This window comes from Podarcis vaucheri (assembly GCF_965113315.1).
Source record: "Podarcis vaucheri genome assembly, chromosome: 1".
Lineage (NCBI taxonomy): Eukaryota > Metazoa > Chordata > Lepidosauria > Squamata > Lacertidae > Podarcis > Podarcis vaucheri.
The window spans coordinates 23,353,320-23,375,875 of record NC_138759.1 but is presented as its reverse complement, the minus strand read 5'-3'; the positions used below and the strand labels follow the sequence as shown (position 1 = coordinate 23,375,875).

Genomic DNA, 22,556 nt, shown 5'->3' with positions numbered 1-22,556 from the left:
ACTGGGCGCATTTGTGCCTTCTCTACCACAGCTTGCAGAGTGTGAAAAAGGAGGAGCTGGCATACGCCTCTCTTACTGGAGCCGAGCGCTGTCCGACAGGAGCAGCAGCAGCTTTTACTAGGCTAGCCAGGTGGGCAAGCTCAGAAAGAGTAGCTTAGCCGCGCGTCGGCTCTGCAATCCCTAGCCAAGGGGATCTGGGACGTACCCTTCCTGGGAGGGAGAGATGGCTTCCTCCTGACGCCGTTTCCGGAGGGGAGGGGGAAGAGACAGAAGGGAGGGGATGAGATGGGAGGGGGGCCCTATATAAATGAGGTTGCTGCTGCAGTGCCCCGTCGGGGATCATCAGCATTAGAGAAGGAAGAGGATCTAGGGAAGGGAAGGGGACGGGCTGATTAATCTGCCTCCCGGCTCAGCTCTCGCCCGATGCCAGAGTCTCCCTCCGCCAGCTGCTACCTGTAAAGCCCGGCCGTCAGCAATAAAAGCAGGAGAGATCTCCTCTAGCCATCCTTCGGCGCTGCAGCCCGTTTCGCCAGCGTCATGACCCGCACAGTATTGCTTGCTATTCTTCTCCTCGCAGCGCAAGGTAAGCCTCCGAGGCAGCGGCGGGTGGGCTGGCTCCGTCTGCTGCCCGCAGTTCCTTTGCCGTATGGAACTTGCCCGGGGACCGCTGTCCGCAGCGGCTGTTCATTTCAGCACCAAGGACAGAGGCGCGGTGAGCCCCGTCCGGCTACCCTGGACACAAGATGGAGGAGCTGCTCCAGGAGGACGGGGAGTTGCCTTGTTTTTGGAAGAGGGGAGAGTTGGCTTGCGGGTACCACGCAGTTCTCTGAGTCAAGAGACTTCAGTGAACTCCTGCGAGAGCCTCGCGAATCTGACTTGATCCACAAGGTCATTTTACGCTAGCAAACTTTTTGAAGCCCAGTCGACCCATTTTGCAAAGCACTCGAGTTCCTTTTTGAGTCTGGTTGGTTTCCTCCCCTTCTAAAAATAAAAATTCCGTCCTGCAATATCTTTGTGTTTTTAACCAAAAAAAAAACCCCGTTCCTTCCTCCTCCTTTCTCTCCCTAGCTTCCTACCCATACGCTTCCTCTTATCTGTTTGCACCCATGAACAACCTAAACAAACCACCAACCAGCTTACTCAGACTCAGGATGGTGAAAAGAAAGAATCTGCAACCTACTTCTGAATGATTTGTTGCAGATCTACCCCCCCCCCCGCACGCAATCATTGCTGCAGTCCACTTAGCCTTCACTTTGGATGTCTATTTGAGCAATTGTGCTCAGGAATCAACCACTTCTCTCTGTTTTTAAGCCCCAAAGTGGAGCAATCTTGCGATGCTGGATTTCATGCACTGTTTTTGTGACTTATTATCCTAGCAGAATATATTTGTGCCAATCGCTCTCTCTTCCCCATCTGGCTTGCATTGGCTGAGTTTTGCATGCCATGGGCCAGCTGGCTGGAACTATTCCAGAGAACATGTAATATCTTGCCTTTCTCTCCCTTTCTCTCTTGCAGTACTTTCACTTCCAGTAACAAACCCAGCGACTAAAGATGACACAAAGGTGAGTTGCAAAAACAAAATGGTAAAAATAAATAAATCAGGAATATTGTTTAAGCAGAACTATGGGGCAGTGTCCTGTCTTGTCTGTTTAAAAGATTCCAGCTTGAAATGAATAAGACGAAGCAATCAATTGTCTCTTGTGGAGGCCACTTAACATGTTACATTTTTAGGTATATATCCAAGATTCATGTGTGCTTTTTTTGTACCTAAAAATATGGAGCAAATATTGGCTGCAAATACCCTCTGGGGGTAAACCCAGGCATGTTGCTGGGAAATGTAGGAAACAGTCCTTCTAAAAAGTCATTTCCTTGCCCTAGTTTCTGCTCCTTCCCACTTTTTGCATGTGATTAAAAGCAAGACAACAAAGACGTGCGTAATTTCATCACTGTTTAATAGCAGCTGTAGGTGCCCCTCTTGAGTATCTGAAAGGTTAGTGAATTAGCTTTCCAATTATATCCTGCATAAGCCCATTGTGGACTAAACTTAACTCCCTGCTGTTAAAGGGCTTAAGTGTTACTGGGTAACATACTTGAAAGTTGTCATTAAGACTGATGGACTGTCTAAAGTGAGGCAAAACCAAACGAAAACGAACATTACACAAGTGTATTATTATGCCAGGAGCTTAAGAGATCAATATCAAGGCTCAGATAATCAGTGGGTAAGCGTATATGCTGTACAAAGTGGGTTACAATTGAAATATTGTAAATCCACATTTGAAGAAATGGTTGGATGAGGGTTTTGCTACAGGGCTGCCAATGGGTGGCATGGAAATTATTAAGATCCCTGTGAATTCTACCCAGTACTTGTGTGGCAATATGATTATGGGAAACCAGACAGACTGGGAATTCATTAATTCCATCAATCCATTCTATCACCTATCCATGTAGACACATTGAGCTGTAAAAGTGGTAAGATATAAATTTGATTGGGAGAAATATGTTACAGGAAATGAAAAAAGTACCATACTGAGGCCACTTTACCTTGTATAATATGTACCTTCCTTTATGGCCTACTGTGGTCTGGTTTATGTATCTACAGGACTGGTGGGCCTGGGGAGGCGTCATTTGGACCTTGGGGATAGACTTGATGCCCCTTTCATACCTTTATTTTCAAAGTCAAATGCATGCATGGGGTGTGTGTGTGCAGAGCCAGAGGGCTGAGGGAGTGGGCATGGAAGCACACCCTCAACAGTGCAGGGTGGGAAAGGAATTGGTGGTTCACATCTGGTGGCCTCCCACAGTGTGGATGCACAGTGCATTTTCATATATAGATCTGTGCTGGGACAGAGTATTTGTCTACTTTTGCACAGTGGTATTTTACGAACCATTGTTTAGTGCTCTGCCTCAGCCCCTGACACACTGTAGTTTGTCATGGGTAAAGGGGCAAGTGGTTAAGCCTAAGACTGACTTTGTATATCTTGGGACTAACACAGCAGTCGTTGCTGTATCTGCTGCCTACTATCTCTATATTTATATTTATTTATATACTTTTACGGCCCTTCATCACATGGCCAAAAGGTGGTGCACAAATTATTTTTTAAAATGCAGCAACTCATATTTCTAAAATCAATTATTTCAGAGCAAATTAAGCACAGCATAAACTAATAAATAAGAGGGGGGAAGCAAGGGGTACAATACAAACTGACCTCAACAAATCACACCTCTTTGCCCCCAAAAGCTTGGCAGAAGAGATACATCTTCACCTTCCTTCTAAAAGAGCACAGCTCTAAGGCAAGACACGCCACAGTGGCAAAATCCAAAGTTTTGGAGCTGTCATTGAAAAAGTCTTCCTACAAAACCCTGCACTGTTGAGCCCTCACAGGCAGTGTTAGAAACTGAGATATGAAAGCTAGGAGCTACGTTATGGGTGCCACAATGGAGTGCTCAGGTATGCTTTTTTAATAGCAAGAATACAAAGCTGAAAATGGATGAACTGCAGCTAAAATCTTATGTTCATTTTTCACATAGTCTAGTCCTTCCCCTGCCTACCCCTCTAATATTCTTAAGAGGGTCTCTTCTCCAGTCTTCAGAGAGCAGCTGGAAGTGGGGAGGCAGAAAAAGGTCCTCCTTTCCTTCCACTCTGCAGTTTTAACCTGAAATCTTAGGCGCAGTACTACACCCACAGCTCAGAAACTGCTCACGCTAATGAAATTCCCTGTTGCAAAATGTGACTAGAACAATGGGAGTTTTGAACGCTGCTCACAAGGACACCCCAGGAGGGTTGGACTAGCTGATCCTAAAGACTAGAGAGGTTGGTATGGGGAAAGGGGTTCTCTCAGGTTTTTGGGTTCCAGGCTGTTCAGGACTTTGTGTGTTTGTATGCACTTGTATATCACCTGGAAATCTGCAGTCAAAATTCCCTACTACAATGTTTCTTTATGCAACCTTAAAAAAAAATGCTGCCCACTTTAAATTTACCTAAATTGGCTTCCCTTGTGAGTGTGAATGGAGTTGAGCTTACATGCCTTACCTCCATCTTTTGCTGAAATCTGCTACAAGAGACCTTTCCATTTTTGCGTGGATGGGAAAAAAGCTTTTTGCCAGCTTTGCTAATTATCCATAATCTCTCCAAAAAACACAATTACCTTTCAGCCCATGTGCTTTAAGAAATGCTGCACTGTCCCCTCTCTCTGCCAGCTGGGAGATTTTGTTTGGAACTCTCTTCATGCCCAGCGGCAGTTTTGGAGGCTTCCAAATATCTTGGGGTAGGGGGTCGATGTAATTTCACTTTTGTCTGGGGCCCCCATGCTGGCTCAAATCACTGCAATTTTGCAACATTTTCATTAGAAGAGAGCACATCAGCACTTTTTGAGGCACCGTGCTGCACAGAATACTTGGCTGCGGCTGTTTGAGAAAACTCTAATAAGACCGCAAATTCCCCCTCCCTACCACCATCCACAAGTGCTTTTATATCTGCAATTATATGAATCTCTGTTGAAAAGTCTTCCTTAAATGTTTGATGGTACCATTTGCACTGCAGCATCCCTGAGCAGTAGTCAGTGGCTTGGAATTAAAATGCTAGAACTGTAGAACTGGGTGCAAAGACTGGAATGGCGAAGAGAATAATCTAAAGGCCAAGAAGATAGTTCTGTTGCTGAATAAAAGGAAGTTTGGGCCTTGAGCTGTGTTTGTATGAGAAACTTCCAGGCTTGCAGTCCAGTCAGAATTATGCCCAGTGCTGTCTGTGTTGATATGACCAGGCTTCAGCATATGCATGCTGGATTGAGGACCATATGCAAAGAAATCTCAGCCTCATGGAGGAAGAGCATCATATAAATATAGGGTATAATCCAGATTAAGTTATCTGAATTTAGTTCCCATTGATTTGAACTCAGGTTAAGCCATGACAAACTTGTCCCATTGATACTAAGTACATCTTGCTTTGCACTGATTTAGCCTATAATAAACAAGTCAATGTTCATTTCAAGATTACCAATGCCCATGTGTCTAACAGGAATAGCAGCAATCCACAACATAAAGATGTTGGGGGACTGCAGCCATTAAGGCTACAATTCCACACATTGTTACATAGAAGTAAGCTCCATTTAAGGATTCTTCTTCTTCTTCTTCTTCTTCTTCTTCTTCTTCTTCTTCTTCTTCCTTATTAAATTTATATACTGCCCTTCATCCAAAGATCTCAGGGAGGTTCACAAGATAAAAAATACAGGATAAAAGCTCAATTTAAATAGTTAAAACAAAAGCAAAGCAAAGCAATAACCCCCCTCCATCCATAAGCTGTAAGCTTTGCAAAGCTCTCTGCACAATGAGCATGCTATAAAATAAGATAAAGGAATTACAAACAGCACTGTTCCCCATTAAGCCTTTGCAGAACGGTTTGCTTCCCTCTGCAAGCCACCAAGTCAGAACCCAATTCCGCCCCACCCCCGCACCCACCCCGACCACAGCACCTCCTGCTGACTTCGGCCATCCAGCATTGCTGACAATGTGAGAAGGTCAATGCTGCGAGCTGTGAAGTTAGCCTAATTCCATTACAAATACTGCCAGCATCACACACATTGATTCCCAAACCCGCCACCCCCAGGGTACCCATCATATAATTCACCAATCTGCAGTGCCTGGCATAGCACAGAGAAACATGAAGCAGCTGCTTTGGGCAGCAGATCTCAGAAGGAAGGGTCATTAGTCTTACTCTAGCCTTATTCTGTATGTATCCTTCAAATAAAACAGGGAAGGGTGCAAATCAGCTCTTCCTTTGAGCTGTGCCAGTGGCTTAAACTGGTCCTGCCAATGTCCATCATCTCCCCTTGAAAATCTCTACTGTTGCTGTCTCTACTTCAAAAGGACCCCACCCAGCATCTTTATATGTTATTCTGAACCTCCTTTGAGTCGGCTTCTTTCTCCTGTATGTTGGGACAACATAACTGGCTTGGGTAAAATTAGGGGAAATCACGCTAATGAAATACTTGCTATAGAGAAATATCATGCTTGCCAGCCTTCCAGTTGCCTCCACTTGTCCCCTGCCCACAAGACGACATGGTATTCTCATTGACTTCTTGCCTGCTTATATTCCTGAGACTAATCCAGGAATATAACCCAGCTCCGTATTGTACGGCAGCGACTCTCCAAGAGTCTCAGGTGAGGAACTGCCTGAGATGTTGTTGTTGTTGTTGATCATAGAATCATAGAATCATAGAGTTGGAAGAGACCACAAGGGCCATCGAGTCCAACCCCCTGCCAAGCAGGAAACACCATCAGAGCACTCCTGACATATGGTTGTCAAGCCTCTGCTTAAAGACCTCCAAAGTAGGAGACTCCACCACACTCCTTGGCAGCAAATTCCACTGTCGAACAGCTCTTACTGTCAGGAAGTTCTTCCTAATGTTTAGGTGGAATCTTCTTTCTTGTAGTTTGGATCCATTGCTCTGTGTCCGCTTCTCTGGAGCAGCAGAAAACAACCTTTCTCCCTCCTCTATGTGACATCCTTTTATATATTTGAACATGGCTATCATATCACCCCTTAACCTCCTCTTCTCCAGGCTAAACATGCCCAGCTCCCTTAGCCGTTCCTCATAAGTTGTTGTTGTTGTTGTTGTTGTTTGCATTTACAGCCCACCTTTTCCCAAGAAGCTCAAGGGTCTTTCTCCTCCTACTCATTTAATCCCCACAACAACCCTGTGACATAGATTAGGCTAAGAGGCAGTGACTGGCCCAAGGTCACCCAGTAGGCTTCGTGGCTTAATGGGGATTTGAACCCAGGACCTAGTCCAGCACTCTAACCACTATGCCACCACTGGTGTACCCAGACCTGCATAGAGAGAGGCTGAGGACTGAACCTGGGAACCTGGGAAGCAGATGCTCTACCACTGAGCTATGCCCCTTCCTCTAACCCTAACTGCGTGAGTATGAGCTGTGGCCCAGGAGACCCAAATCCCAGGTCTCTTGCACTGGCCCTCTCTTTTTTAAAAAGAAAAAGTGCTGCTGTTGCAGCTTGCAGAGCTGCCAATGAAATGCTGGTGGGATCCCAGCAATCCATCATCTTGTTTTGCTCAGAAGCCCAACCTTGCATCTGTACACTTCCATTAGCACGTACAAATTTGTATCGGAGCCTATGACCTGGTTCTTAAGTGCCTAACACCCTCCAGCTGGCTGCACCAGACCCTTAGGTGCTTGCAGAAAGGCATACAACAACATCCCACAAAGCAGACACCTCATGATCAGAGAGGCATCGTTTTATGGCTTTTATCTATTTCAGGGCTGAGCTCTGGCATCCACAACATGTTTCTAGGCCGAGCCCCATAGGGCCATAAAAAGGAACCCGCAGGATCAAACCATAGGACTATCTAGGCCAGCATCCTCTCCCACAGGGGCCAACCAGATGCCCCCAGGATGCCCACAGTAAGCACATCCTTCCCACTATACATCTAATGGGTGAACTATGAAGCAGGTCTCCCGTAAAATCCATTATTCCCTGACCCTCAAATCTCCTGCATAGCTGAAAAGCAATTCGGTCAGAGCCTTAAAAAACAACACAGCCTTAAAAAAAAAAAATCTATTCAGCCTCACTTCAGCTGAAATTATCCATTCCTTTATTCAGTGGCCCTTGCAGAGTCACCAACACATTAACTGCCGAGTTGTTGCCCATTAAGACCTATAGCAGGGGTGGTTAACCTTTGGCCTTCCATATGTTGCCTCCATCATCCCTGACTATTGACCAGGCTGGCTGTTGGCTGATAATAGTCAAAAGTCCAACAGCGCTTGGACGAAAGGTTCCCCTATCTCAGTCCTATAAGGGTTTAAGTACAGGCAACATTTCTTGTGTTTTAAGGTCCCCTGAGGAGTCCATCCTCCAGATGCTATTTCCTCCCAGCCCACAATTAGGCTGGGCTTTCTAAGTGGTGGCCCCTCGACTGTGAAATAAAATCTCCAATTAGGCTTAGCAGGCTCAAGGATGGTTTTCCTTTATGCAAAGGCTGAAACCTTTCTGTTTTCCCATTCTTTTAACAGTTAACGCTGCTCATTTTTCTTCTTTTGCTTGCTTATGCTTGCTATGACTAGGTGCTGAGGGGTGTATGCCATTTTAATATTTTTAATTAGTTCTATTATTGTTTTGTTCCTTATGTAAAACCTCAGGCGCTTGCAGAAAGGCCAGTGATAAATGTGAATAAATAAAGCACTGCTATGAAAACGCATCTTTCAAACACCCACTTCTTCAAACGTGCGCATAATGCTCACATACCTGCCCATATAGGAACACAAATGCATTATCTTTTGTGTGTCTGTGAACATTTTATAGCACCAATATTAAGGGGGAAATTGCAGGGTAGTGAACAGCATAAAACCAACAATAAAATGTCATTGATAAAATAGGCATAAAATATGTCACAAATCAGTAGATCAGTACACACACACACATCCGTGGTTTTATGTGCAGTTGTGCCATGTGTCATCCTAATGTGTCCTTAGCAAATAAAGGCTTGTCACATTCCCAGCCAGAGCAGTCAAGGACCTCTGGTCTTCTCAGAGTGACAAAAGATATTGCAGATGTAGCTCATCATACCTGTCCCTTTCCTGTTCTTGTTGGACACCTCACCCCCAAGCTGCTGCAAATGATCCAGATATTCCCCGCATCTAGCAGGAGTGGGACTAATGTGTCAGAAATCCTCTCTCCACAGTGCATTGGATCCAGACAAAGTCACACTTGAATCCCACTGAAATCAATGTGATTTGAGTAAGTCATTATTCACATAAGCCCAATTGATTTCAGTGGGACTAATTTGGTCTAGATCCAATTGTGGGAGTCCCTCTGCACAGCTGTCTTGCCTTTAGCAACTGATTGAGCAGCGGTAGGGCAACCTCTGGTTCTCCAGATGTTGCTGGACTCCCATCAGCCTTAGCCAGCATGATCAATGGTCAGGGATGATGGGACTTGTAGTCTAACAACATCTGAAGGACCACAGATTCCCTCATCACTGTGAGAGGGGGAGCCTTGAGAGCTGGAATTGACTCAAGGACCAACAGTTGCTAACCCAAAGTGCACAGCAATTTGTCACATAGCAGAATTCCAAAATGGTGCCCCAAATTAGAATATTTGCATGCAGGATTGACATTCTTCCCCTCAACTAGAGCAAGTCTTCCAGCAGGCAAGTCGCTCTTGGCCCTGAGACTATGTTTTCTCCAACATTCGTTGTGCTCTTTAACCTGGAAGAAGGGGGTTCATTGTTTGCCTGTGGGATGTGATGCCTATGAAAGCTTATGCATCAATAAATTAGTTAGTCTTTAAAAACTCTGAAGAATGTAAAATCAAAGCATTGGTCTTTACGAAGAACTAGTAGAATAATATGATATGCGGTGCCATGTGAAATGTGCAAAACAAGAATGAAGAACATATTTGTTATGTGTCCCCCTTTATTGATACTGGGAAAGCTCAGTGGGTAGAGCATGAAGCTCTTAATCTTAGGGTTGTGGATTCAGGACCACGTTGGGCAAAATATTCTTGTGTTTAAGGGGGTTGGACTAGATGATCCTAGTGGTCCCTTCCAAATCTACAATTCTATGTTTCTATGATCATGCTCTGGGTTACCTTTATCAGGGAGATAAGATCAGCCCATGGGTTGGAGCATGGCCTGTTGTGCAGTAAGACTACAGAATTAGTACCCAACAGATCAGTGAAACTTCCCATTTGGCTTCAGGAAGAAGTATAAAGCACACACCTTTTCTTTTTCTTTGCTAATGGCTTTGGAGAACAATGGTGCTGTCATTAATCTATCTGCTGCTGCTTGAAATTGCTTAAGTGGTGCGTTGGGGTTTTTTTAATGAACTGTGAATTTATTTTTATTTTTTACAAATCTATTTTAATGGCTGTAAAAGCAACCTTGAGCAAATGATGTAATGAAGTGCACATTATTTATCAATGAATAAAACATCCACACTGCAAGGAGGCTGGTGGCAGTGCTGCAACTGGGAGGAGGAGGCAAGTCTAAGGTTTGGAAGAGGATGAGATCCAAAGTGGTCTCTTTCTCCTTATCCCATGCTCCTGGGCTGATGTGTTTTTCTCCCTGGTTTGGGAGCAGCTCAGGGGTCAGAGATGGCTATGGATCCTTTGGATCCACGTCTTCCCCTGGCCCTTCCCACCACGAGATGCATCCCAGGGAGCCATAGGATTGCAGGGTATCACAGCGCTAGCAGGCCCAGAGTGCGGAGTTAGCTCTTCATTGTCAAAAGCACACTTACAAGTTAGGGAAAGGCATGTCCATCAGTCCTTCATCTCTCAGCCACTCGTAGGTATGCACCCGATGAGGCAGTTGCCACAACAGAGAGGCCCCTTGCCTTGACTTAAGTATCTCCCTGATCTGAGCTCCACGCAAGCAAGTGAAGACTCTGCCTGCAGGGAACCTTCTGCACCTCTCTCTTCTGGTTCTGGGAGACAGTGGAGCAAGAGAGGTAGAAGCAGAAAGAGGAAGTATGGAAGCCCTGGGCTCTACCCTAGCTTGACCTCTCCCTCCCTCCACCTGTTCTTCACTTTGCAATCCTGCAGCTTCTCCTGCCTCTGACTCTTAACTCCTGGCTGCTACAGGCTTCCCCAGATCATTGATCCCTTCTTCAAGTTGGTCTCCAACCCCCCTTCTCCCAGGGCCCACTCCTCAGAATCCAGCCACTACCCCTCAGTGCCCTGCCAGTCCCTGACATCAGGTCAGCAGCTGTTCTGCAGAAGGATACACAAAACAATATAAAGAACTAAAACAGCACCTAACGCAATAAAGGCAAATGCCAGTAAGATCCAATAAAACAGGGATGGGGAACTTGTGGTCCTCCAGATGTTTTTGGGCTGCAACTCTCATTGTCCCTGACCATTGACTATGCTGCCTGGGGCTCACCAATGTTGAAGTCAAACAACAATTTCTTTTATTTATGGGCTGTTTTAAAAGAGGTGCAGGTTGTTGCGAAAGATGGGTATTTGTGTGTGTGTGTGTGTGTGTGTGTGTGTGTGTGTGTGTTTTAAGTGAGCACTAGGTTCGAAAGCTGGAAGACCATGAGAGCAAAAGGGTTCCTTCCCATGTGGTTATATTTCCAAATTCCTTTTCATCTGAAATGTCATTATGGGGAAAGCAATTTTCTACGGGGATGTTAAGGGTTAGTCACTTACAAACCACAAACATTTGGACAAGGCTTGATGAAGGGAAGTTATTGGCAACTGGGACTCAATTGCCCACACATTTAGATTTAAAGGGCAGCTGTGATTGTCTAGTTTTGTGTTGCAGCAGCTTGTGGGAGGTTTAAATTTGGAATACCCTGCTGTTGATGAGTTTTTAAAAGTGTTCTGCTTCTAGAAAAGAAGGTTGCTTTGCAATAACTTTAAACTAACACCAATATCACAAACACACCCTGCCGTTTATATGAGAGTCAATGTGAATTATTGCTTATCGTATATGATTAGGAATGCAATCCTATGCCAATATACTTGGGAGTAGTGCCATTGAGCTCAATGGGTCCTATTCTCAAGTAAATCTGTATAGGCTGGCAGCCTAAATTGAGAAATGCTCCTCTGCATAGACTTAAAAAACAGGGCGCAAATACTGCAGTGCTATTAATCCCTCTTGTGCATGATTGATAAATTGTGATATGTGGTGCTCAGCAAGGACAGGATAAAGTGTTCAGGGCTTTTAGCCCATCTTCCCGAACCTGGTGCCCGTGGGCAGTTTTGGACTCCCATCAGTGTGACTCTTTTGCATTGAAAGGCAGAGTACAATGTTGACATTTATTGCTTTATTATTATTAAGGCTTGGTTATCTTGCTAAGTGATGCTAGCAGCAGCTTAGGCTGCTACTAGGGGGTTGGGTCCAAAGCAGTGGTATTGTAAGCATTCTGTCAGCTCAAGGATTTCCCCTTCATTAGGTTATTCCTGCCTTTCTCACCCTGCATGTGCCCATGGCAAATGAAGAAGGAAATGGAAATTACAATCTTGGCAGGCCTGGATTAAGCAACTGGAGTCCCTGAGGCTATGCAAACTTGCGGGGCCTAAACTTAATAGCATCTGACCACAAAAAAACACAAAACTTAGTTCTCTTCTTTACTATTACTAAGCAACTGGGTCTAGATCACGGGTATGCAACCTGAGGCCCATGGGCCACAAGCAGCCCAAGGGGGTCATTTAACCAGCCCCCAAGCTGTCCCTGAACCAAGCCGCCCGTTTGGCGAGTCCCTGTGCGCTGCGCTAAACTGGCGCAGTGCAGGGACTCGCTTCCACAGCGCCGGAAATTGCGCCTGCACAGACACAGATGCCGGAAATCGTGAGCGCATGCGCTCAGGCACACGCACGATCCGGCCCACAGAGGGATCTCTGCTGGAGTGAACCAGCCTAGGCGAGGTAAACCTTGCCGACCCCTGGTCTAGATCGTAAAATCTGCCTGTTTAATTTTTATTTTTTTGGCAAGAGGTTAAGGGCCTGCTCATTTATCAGGCCCTGGGCTGCAGCCTGCTCAGCCAGTACGTAAGTCTGGGACTAGATCTTAGTGCACAGCCATCCACAACATCATTGTGCAGGCATGGGTGCCCCCACCCACGCCATTGCTGAGACTAGCTCCATCTGGTTTCAAATGGACACACTGGTGGTGTGTGTGTGTGTGTGTGTGTGTGTGTGTGTGTCATGCAGAGCCAATAGGCACCAAGCTTTGATTTTCAGACTGAAGCTAGTTTGTGGGGGAAATGCTTTTCAGGGACACAAAATGTGCTTTAGGTCCAGATTGTGTGTGGACTGGGTAAAAGAAACAAGATCTCAGAGAAGAGTGGCAACTTAAGTTGACAGAATACGCACAGCTTGCAGACTTAACATATAGAATAAGAGGAAAAAGAAGAACATACGTTTAGAGAAGATTTGAAAACGTTTATTGAATATATGGGAAGTAACTGTGTACAGCTGAAAACGCTGGCAGCTTTAAGATAAATTCAACAGCGTAAATAAGTTACGATGGGTGTAATAATGGAATAGTGAATGGTATCGTTTGTGTGAAATATGCAGGGATTTGTGATATGTAGAATGAAAGAGAAGAAGGGAAGTCATTGATATCTTAAGGATGTCAAAATGAGTATTTTAAATTGTAAAACAGAAGATTTTATAAAAAATATATAAAAAAGAAAAGAAACAAGATCTCAGCATGTGTTGACTGTAGAATATAATGTCATGTGTATGCAGCCGGACTAGAATCATAGAATCATAGAGTTGGAAGAGACCACAAGGGCCATCGAGTCCAACCCCCTGCCAAGCAGGAAACACCATCAGAGCACCATCAGAGACTACATGTGGAACTATACAAGTTTCCCTGTTCCATATACCTGCAGCCCTCCAGATGTTGTTGAACTACAGTTCCTATCATCCCTGACCAACTGATGGGAGTTGGAGTCCAACAAGATCCAGAGGGACATCACAAGGTGTATAGTTGGAGTGTTGTATTAGTGCTGGGGAGACCTGGGTTCATATCCCCACTCAGCCATGAACCTCTCTGCGAGGATGAAATGGGGGGAGGGAAGGAGAACCACGTCCAGAGCGTCCTGAGTTCCTTGGCAGAAGGATGGGATGTAAACCAATATATTTGTGTTTCTCCAGGTGATGAACTGCATCGTCGAGGTCATTTCTGACATAGTGTCAAAGCCAAATCCACTCCCAATCAGCCAGGAATGCCTAGAAACTCTTCAAGGAGGTACAGCGTCATTTTCTCCCTTACTAGTGAAAAGTCCAATGTGTTAATATTATAAAACTAAATTGTGTGTTCTTTTTTAATGGGCTGCCATAATGGATTATTTTTTTAAAACAAACCCAAAAAGATAACCTCAACCAGCCCGTGTGCTAATGGAGCTCTGATGAGTATGCCAGCTCACCTTGGCTTTGGCAGGCTTCCCTGACAAGCTTCTTCTTCTTCTTCTTCTTTGCAGATGAAAGAATCCTTTCCATTCTTCGCCATCAAAACTTACTAAAGGAGCTTCAGGAGATTGCAGTCCAAGGTACAGTTTAGCTGGAATCATGGGGAGTGCCCAGTCTTTCCCTTAAGAGGCATGCACAGCTTCTTGTATTTTACCCAAATGGAAATAATTAAGAAAAAGCAAGAAAGAGTAAATTGTGCAGAATAAGGGAGTTGCATTATCTATTCATATCGCAGCATTTCACGTTATTTGCCGCAGGGTTTAGATTGCCCTGGAGTTAGGGCTATTGGTCAGTTTTGTGTGATGAGTACACACAGTTCTCTCTACAGACAGCCTTTGCAAGAATGGCTATGCTCCCAATTGCATAAAAAAAGCTTTCTCAGCTAGCTGTTCTGCAGAAGGCACATTTCAGCCCAGGGCTTCCTGATTTGTAGCCCTTAGCATGTTGCAAAGGCTACCCTAGACAGTCAATGAAAGCCTGTTGCATTTGTGTTGTGCTCAGGTCTACCGTGCAAGCTTTGCATGAGAAACGGGTTAGCAAAAATGGAACCCCACAGCGCCATCTGGTGTCACAGTGTTAGAATGCATAAACAACACATATAAAGCCCTTTTTCTTTGCCAATGTAGATGAGACCTGGGATGCTGGACTAGATAGGCCACTGGGCTGAGTCAGCAGGCTCTTCTTATGTTATAAAATATGCAAAGCAGGTGGTGCTGTGGTCTAAACCACTGAGCCTCTTGGACTTGCCTATCAGAAGGTCGGCGGTTTGAATCCCTGCAATGGAGTGAGCTCCCATTGCTCTGTCCCAGCTTCTGCCAATCTAGCAGTTCGAAAGCACGCCAGTGCAAGTAGATAAATAGTTACCACTGTGGGGGGAAGATAAATGGCATTTCCGTGTGCTCTGGCTTACGACACAGTGTTCCATTGCACCAGAAGCAGTTTTGTCATCCTGGCCACATGACTCGGAAAGCTGTCTGTGGACAAATGCCAGCTCCCTCGGCCTGAAAGCGAGATTATCACGGCAACCCCATAGTTGCCTTTGTCTAGACTTAATTGTCCAGGGGTCCTTTACCTTTTTACCTTTACACACACACACAAGCACACACACACACACACACACACACACCAGCTGCCATGGGTGGGAGCATCGCAGCCCCAATGGAAGTCTGTTCCCCATCCCACTGCTATTTGAAGCTGCTATTGCTATTTGCCTCCTGGTGCAAATAGCAGCTTCAGAGCCATGCTGTGTGTGTGACTGCAAGGAGGGGAATGGTTAAATATCCTCCCAATCCACCTCACCCACCATGGCTGCTATTTTGAAAGGGGGGGGGGGGAGATGCCCACTGGCTAACCAAAAGATTCCTAAGTCAGGGGGTTGGACTAGATGACCCTCGGAATCCCTTCCAATGCTACAGTTCTATGATTAACATAACATGCATTTTGTTCCGGGGGGGGGGTGCTTTTAGACAACAGGTTTTCCCCATGTTGTTGCGAGGAGAATGAATGCACTTGAGATAGTTTGTATTTTAAAAGAGGAGAGATGCCAAGTGTTGATTTCCTTCTCTCTCTCTTTCCTGTCCCCATCTCCCCTTCATCAAAACTTCTGTGTTGCAAAAAAACAGGAGCAAGTGAAAGGACAGAGCAGCAGAAGAAAAGCACCGGCTTTGAAGATGAGCTTTCTGAGGTCCTTGAAAGCCAAAGCAACAGGAACATGGAAAGAGGTCAGGGACGCGGGTGGCGCTGTGGTCTAAACCACTGAGCCTCTTGGGCTTGCTGATCAGAAGGTTGATGGTTTAAATCCACGCAATGGAGTGAGCTCCCGTTGCTGTGTCCCAGCTCCTGCCAACCTAGCAGTTCATAAGCACACCAGTGCAAGTAGGGGTGTGGCCTGGGGAGAACTCAAAGGGCCAGTTAGAGAGACTTGGATGTCCACATTTGGCCCCTGTGTTTGAAGGTTTGTTTTGTTCAAAGGAAATTGCATAACAAGGTAGATCAGGAGACTTCCTGGGAGTTGGTGAGGATTATGAAGTCTGAATAGAATGCTAAGGCTAAAAGATATTGTATAATTGTTATTGTTAATGCAAAAAGGCAAGATGAATGAGTTGTATCAGAGGAAATACGATTTAAAATTATGATCAATGATTTATATGGATAGATAAAGGAAGAATAACTCTACTTGAACAACTTGGATAAAGTTATAGTTAAACAAAAGTCTAGGCAGGAACTGCATGCACAACCGATTTCCCTATAGAAATTAGGGAAAAAAGTATTTTATTGTGAGCAGCAAAGGAGAGAAAAGAAACATATGGAAATGGGGTGGGAAGTCAACTTTTAAAATTGTTTTAAATTTGAATTGATTTGTTGTTAATTTGTTAATTTTTTTGAAACTCAATTAAAATTAATTGGCAAAAAACCAACAACACTGTTCCACGTTTTGGGGAAAGACCCTTTGCCTCAGTAAAGTAAGTGCAACTGCTTGACTCACATGAAACATTCAAGGGTTTGGTTATGAATTGGGGCCGGTTTCTACTGTGCATTTTGTAGCACAGCTCAATTCCCGCTTAACTCTACCATTTCGCTTCTCAGATCTGTCAGAGGGGACCCCTGATGAGGAGCCCACGGCCTCCTTTGCCGAGCTGGAGGCAGAGAGAAGTCAGAAGAACAGCGAAAGGGATGTTTCAAAAGAAGATGAGAGGAACAGCATAGAAGAAAGGGAGACGAGGGCTAGAGATGTTGACCCTGAGGAGCAAAAGGAGAACGCGGCAGGATTTGACAGCAATGAGGTTGGCGAGACGGAAGGACTGCCCTGGGACAACACAGTAGACAATCACATCCACGATGAGGCCCAAGACGATGAGGCCCCTCAGCAGAGACGCCAAGAGGGTGAAGAAGAGGAAGAGAGAAAGGAAGACGATGAGGTGGTGAGGGTGGAGGGGGAGGAAAAGGGGCACATTTCCAAAAACAGCCAGGAGGAAAGCGAAGAGGAAGGAGAGGACAGTGTCAGAGACCAGGCTGAGGAGGAAGAGGAGGAGGAAGAGGAGGAAGAGAAGGATGGGGAAGAAGAGGATGAAGAAGAAGAAGAAAGAGAGGCCTCTGAAGAGGAACGTCCTACCAGCTCAGAGGACAAGGATGATCAAAGGGAAGATGGTATGTTTATCAGCTTAAACCCATGTCCCCTCATTTGACTTACTATCTGATGTTGCAGTCAACATCACCACTCTGAGCTTCAATACCTGGATGATCTATTTTACTGATGGGCAGTACCCAAGTTAACTTGTTTCATTAGGGCAAGGATTTCTGCTCGTGCCATGGGACCTCCCCCATCTCCCTCTCTCCATGCTCTATCTATCCTGGGGCTTTCCCCAACCCCAACCCCCAAGAGTAGATCTGGGGAGAGTGTGGAGAGAGGAAGGGGGGAAAGTTCCATTGCATGAGCTGAAATCCTTGCAATGATGGAATGAGTTGGTTGGATAATGCCCTATATGTTTGGACACTTCTAGCAGAGGCAAGGAAGACTGTTCTCCTGTTCTTCAATCCTAAGTGCACTTAACGGGAAGGAAACACCATTAAATCTTTCAAGTAAATCACCCAAACATTCAAGTAATGGAGGGGATTTGAATGGAAGAGCTGGGCTGTTTGTGCTCTCTGCTCTAGGTCTATATCCGCTCTCGACCCATTCCTTTCAGGCGTGTGAAACGGGGCAGAGCTCCATCCTTTTCCTACCTACTAGACATGGAAATGAAGGAGATGAAGGCCAACACACAGCCTTCAGAAAGGTGTTTAGGGAGGCTCCATGATCTGTATAGTCACCATGGCCAGTAGGCGTCTATTGCTTTATACTCCCATGTATGACCTGCATTTTATTTAGCCAAAGCAAACCATTAAACTATGTTCATTTTGTTCAATTTCCTTTTAGATAACCAAGATGCTAAAGAGTTTGATCGGGATGGACAGCCTTCAGAAGAACAAGAGAAATTCCATAGTACAAAGGGAGGAAGGCATCACACGTCTCGAGATGAAACAATGCAGGATGAGGACACCTCCCGCGCCAGGGATACTGAAAGTGAGGAAGTGGAAGAGGACCCCTCCAAAGGTTTAGAAGATGCCAAGAGATGGAACAAAATGGACGAGCTGGCTAAACAACTGAGCACTACAAAGAGGGCGGAAGAAAGCGAGAGCAACGAAGACCCAGACAGGTCCATGAAACTGGCTCTCAGATCCCGCAAGCAGGACTTCCGTACCTCTGAAGAGGACATGAGGAGAGCGCAGAAGCATCATTCCAAAGAGGAGAGCAGCGAAGGAGCCTTCCCACTTGCTGCTCTGCCTGAGGAAAAGAAGGATGAAGAAGGAAGCGCTAACAGGAGAACAGAGGTAAGACTCCCCTATCTGCAATGACCAGTCTGAGAATGGGGCTGCATACACACCATGTGACTGAAGCACGTGGCTTGCCCCAAAGAATCCTGGGAAGTGTCGTTTAAGGGTGCTGGGAATTATAGCTTTGTGGGGGGGGAGTAAACTACAGTTCCCAGTATTTTTGTCTATATGCTGCCTGGGTGTGTTGAGTTCTAGAAGAGGATGGAGTGAGTTTTCTGGCTTAGGAAATTGCTTCTTACAATAGCTATTTTGTCACACACTCCAGGGGCAGTGCTACTTGGGCCTGGGCTTCCTTTGGAGAAGACACTTTCTGGGAGACTCATGGCAGCTCTTACTTTATTTACAAATATTCATATGCATTTCTACCTAGGGCTTTTAGTGCCTATGAGCTACCCTGGAAGGCAGACCACCATTTAAAATCGTTATGTCATAAAGTACAGTTAAAGATATATTTATCTTTAAAGATATATGAAACATAAAAAATTGCAACAGCAGAAATACTTCACCTTTGAAGTAGATACTTAGCAGGCACAAAAGCCTGCCAGAGCAAGAACATAAGGGTCAGCTAGATTAGGCCAAAGGCTTATTTAGTTCTCAAAGTGGCCAACCAGTTACCTATGGGAAGCCAACAAACAGGACCTGAAGCACATGTGATCCCCAGCAACTGGTACTGAGAGGCACATTGCCCCTGACTCTGGAGGTGCCTTCCTCAAACTCCCTATTTCCCAAACCGTCTCCCTTTGGTCAGAGCTGCATCCCTAGTAGAAGTGGGGGGCCTGTTCTCCTGTACCTTCATCAATGCAGAATTGAGGTTTCTGAACACTGATCAATTGATTTTAAGCATCTTTACCCTGCTTTTCAGCCAGAGTAGCTTACAACTGCCAACAATAAGACAGTCCCTGCACTCAGGTTTACAACCCAAAAGGCGTGACTCCAAAGGAAACGTGGGTGGCGCTGTGGGTTAAACCACAGAGCCTAGGACTTGCCGATCAGAAGGTTGGCGGTTCGAATCCCCATGACGGGGTGAGCTCCCGTTGCTTGGTCCCTGCTCCTGCCAAGCTAGCAGTTTGAAAACACGTCAAACTGAAAGTAGATAAACAGCGGGAAGGTAAACAGTGTTCCCGTGCGCTGCTCTGGTTCACCAGAAGCGGCTTAGTCATGCTGGCCACATGACCCGGAAGCTGTACGGCGGCTCCCTCGGCCAATAAAGCGAGATGAGCGCCGCAACCCCAGAGTCATCCGCAACTGGACCTAATGGTCAGGGGTCCCTCTACCTTCACCTTTACCAAAGGAAAGGGAGGATGGGAACACTTGTTAGAGAATTCTTGCAATGACCAGCTTTCAATGACCAAATCTTTGAAAAGAGATTGAGGAGAGAAGGACTCAAAAGTTGCTGGTCTCTTAGCTAAGCCCATGCAAAAGCCCTGTGAGCCCCTTTCTACCTCTACTGTAGCCTGATTGAGTGGAAGGAAGGAGCCTCAGCTGGTGTATCTCATCCTTGCATGGCAATCTGGATCACTAAAATCCCTTCTGCAAAGAAGGTACTGAGCTCCCTTTGTATTGCTTTGCGTCTGATAACTGGGATCCCTAATAGCCAGCAGAAACAGGTCAACTTACTTGGCCACTAAACTGAGAGGCTATTCCCTTTCTTCCATCTACAGATGTGGGGAATCTTTGGCCTCTCCCCAGATGTTGCCAAATGGCAACACCCATCACTCCATGCTTGCTGTGGCTGATGTGAGTTGTTGTTCATCAACATCTGGAAGGTTCAAGGTTCCCCGTGACTGATCCGCAGCTCCACACTGCCTTGTTGTTCGGGATTTCAGTTTGTTCCTTTCAAGTGCATGCACACACACACAAATCACTGTGTTTTCATGGAATTGCCAAGACACTGATGAGACACCAGGGAGGCCACCAGAAAACCATGACGACGGTTGCTCAGGTGCCAGTAGCAGAGCAAAAGCCCTCATCGCCAGCTCAGCAAAAAGTAAGGGAGAGAGAGGGGGGGAAAGAACAGCACACCTGCCCATGTTCATTAGGAGGAGAAAGAAATATGATACCAGTGAGATTGTTCAAACACATAAGAGAAGCGTGTGTACACACACACACACACACAAATACATTAACACCAGTTACCTGGCTTGCAACTCACGGCAAAACATTTTGCAACCCTTGATCGTTTTCAGCGCTCTCTCCTGTTTTACAATCATCTGAGACCACGTGGCACACATCTCTTTGTCAGGGTAAACTTCTCAGCCACATTAGGGGTGCAAGTGGTGTTGTGAGATGCTGCGAGCGACCTTAATGCACGGCATGCGACAGCGGCTGTTTTCTCTCTAGGCGTTTGGATTTTCACCAGGACCGCGGGACATTTGGAAGAGAGACTTAGCAGAAATGGAGAAATTTGGCGCAGTTCACCTTGCACAGCTAACTTTTTGAAATTCACACTTCTTTGAATGTTCTTGCAAAAGAACAGAAAATGGCCATTTTGTTCCACAAACAAAGTGTCTCCTGTGATGCTACAAAGTCTTCCTTTTGGTTACATTAACTGGCTGCTCTCCAGGAGATTCTAAGCACTTTGATTAAATAGGCAGGGTTGAGTTCCTCAGCAGCTAACATATTTCTAGCCAACTCACTGATATTATCCAGAGACATATGACAGCCTTTAGGGTTGTTTTTTAAATAATACCATTGCTGTTGTATTCCCCAGGGATGGGGAACATGTGATCCTCCAATACTGTTGGATAACAATTCCTATCATCCTTGACTATTGGCCATGCTGATTGGGAATATTGGGAGGTGGAGTCCAATAATACCTGGAAGGTTGCAAGTTCCCCATTCTTGTTATATCAAGTGCAGGCACAGTAGCTCATAGGATCAGGCAGGATAAAGATCCGACATAGGCGAGAATGACATGCACTATTGGTTCTGCTGATGGTTGACTCCAGATTTAATTTAATGCAGAATATATCAAACAACAGGCCTTTCAGTTCATCCCCCCATTTATTTATTTTTTTTAATTTTAAGTATTTAAATTAAATTAATGTATTAATTTGTTATAATAAATTATATCAAATGAAATATTTTTAATAATTAAGTTAAAATGTTTAATTAAATTAGAATTAAAATAGTTACAAAGTGGTTTATAAAAAGGATACAGACTTAGTAAAAACAAGCAAACTACTTGTGCAATAAGTGCATGTAAAACCCAAGGATCCAGCAAAAAAAGGGCAGTCCATTGCAAAATACATTCTTATATATTTTTTTCAAAGTCTTTAGAGCCACTCTAAAAGCAGATAGTTCTGTCTGCAGAGTTTCACAGCTGTGGAGCAATTTCTTCCAGCCCTGAAATAACCCTTCATGTGGTGTCTTTCCCCTCTTTTCTTTTACAGGACCAAGAACTGGAGAGTTTGGCAGCAATAGAAGCGGAGCTGGAGAAAGTGGCCCACAAGCTGCATGCCCTGCGAAGGGGTTGACACTTTTATAACACATGCCGTGAGCAAGAAGCCAGAAATTTTAACTCACCCTTTAAACACTGCAATTTAATGTCTCTGTGTGTGGTTTTTGTTTTTTAAAAAGATGAAAGTAAATAATAATGGAGAAAGTGCATTTTACATAGGAAGAAAAAACAACAACATCGATTTCTCTCTCTATGGTAGTCATGCTTTCCATTCACATTTGCTTGTTGTTTGATTTCATGCTTGCTTTACTGGCTTGTAACTTGGATTACAGGATCACAAGCAGTATGGCTTACTCATGTATTTTCTGTTGATTAAAAGGGATCGTTTTGTCATTTCCCACCTTACTTTTTTCCTTTTCCTTTTTGTCCATTTTTTTTAAAAAAAGAAAAAGCCATGACAGCTTTCTAGAATGTTTAACTTGTACCATTAGGTTTTACTGGATAAAAGAACTTGCAATAACTTGTTAATCTTTTGATTCAAAGATGAGAATTCCGACTGTAATATATTCTATATAAAAATTAAGGACGAAAATAAACACACAAGGTTGGGCTCCTTCCTTCGTCTCTCACAGCTGCATCCTAACAATCCCCAGAACAGCGCTTCTCAAGTATGTAGATCTCTGGGGCGGGGGGGGGGGCAACTTGAGTGAAATATATTCTACTTGTATTTCTACCTCGGGTTACATACGCTTCAGGTTACAGACGCTTCAGGTTACAGGCTCCGCTAACCCAGAAATAGTGCTTCAGGTTAAGAACTTTGCTTCAGGATAAGAACAGAAATTGGGC

General features: G+C 45.0%; 1 protein-coding gene across 1 annotated transcript; it reads left to right on the top strand.

Annotated features, from left to right (window-relative positions):
• Positions 1-294: 294 nt before the first annotated feature.
• On the top strand, positions 295-22,327 carry CHGA (chromogranin A). Its single transcript, XM_082233591.1, has 8 exons — positions 295-583; positions 1,516-1,562; positions 13,622-13,715; positions 13,948-14,016; positions 15,559-15,657; positions 16,523-17,083; positions 17,853-18,307; positions 21,703-22,327. The coding sequence occupies exons 1-8, from the start codon at positions 538-540 to the stop codon at positions 21,784-21,786; spliced, it is 1,455 nt and encodes a 484-aa protein (XP_082089717.1). The 5' UTR covers positions 295-537; the 3' UTR covers positions 21,787-22,327.
• Positions 22,328-22,556: the final 229 nt, after the last annotated feature.

Coding starts and splice junctions, on each gene's coding strand:
- CHGA (XM_082233591.1), top strand. CDS start 538: ATGACCCGCACAGTATTGCTTGCTATTCTTCTCCTCGCAGCGCAAG. Junction 13,716..13,947: donor CCTAGAAACTCTTCAAGGAG/GTACAGCGTCAT, acceptor TCTTCTTTGCAG/ATGAAAGAATCCTTTCCATT. Junction 18,308..21,702: donor GCGCTAACAGGAGAACAGAG/GTAAGACTCCCC, acceptor TTTCTTTTACAG/GACCAAGAACTGGAGAGTTT.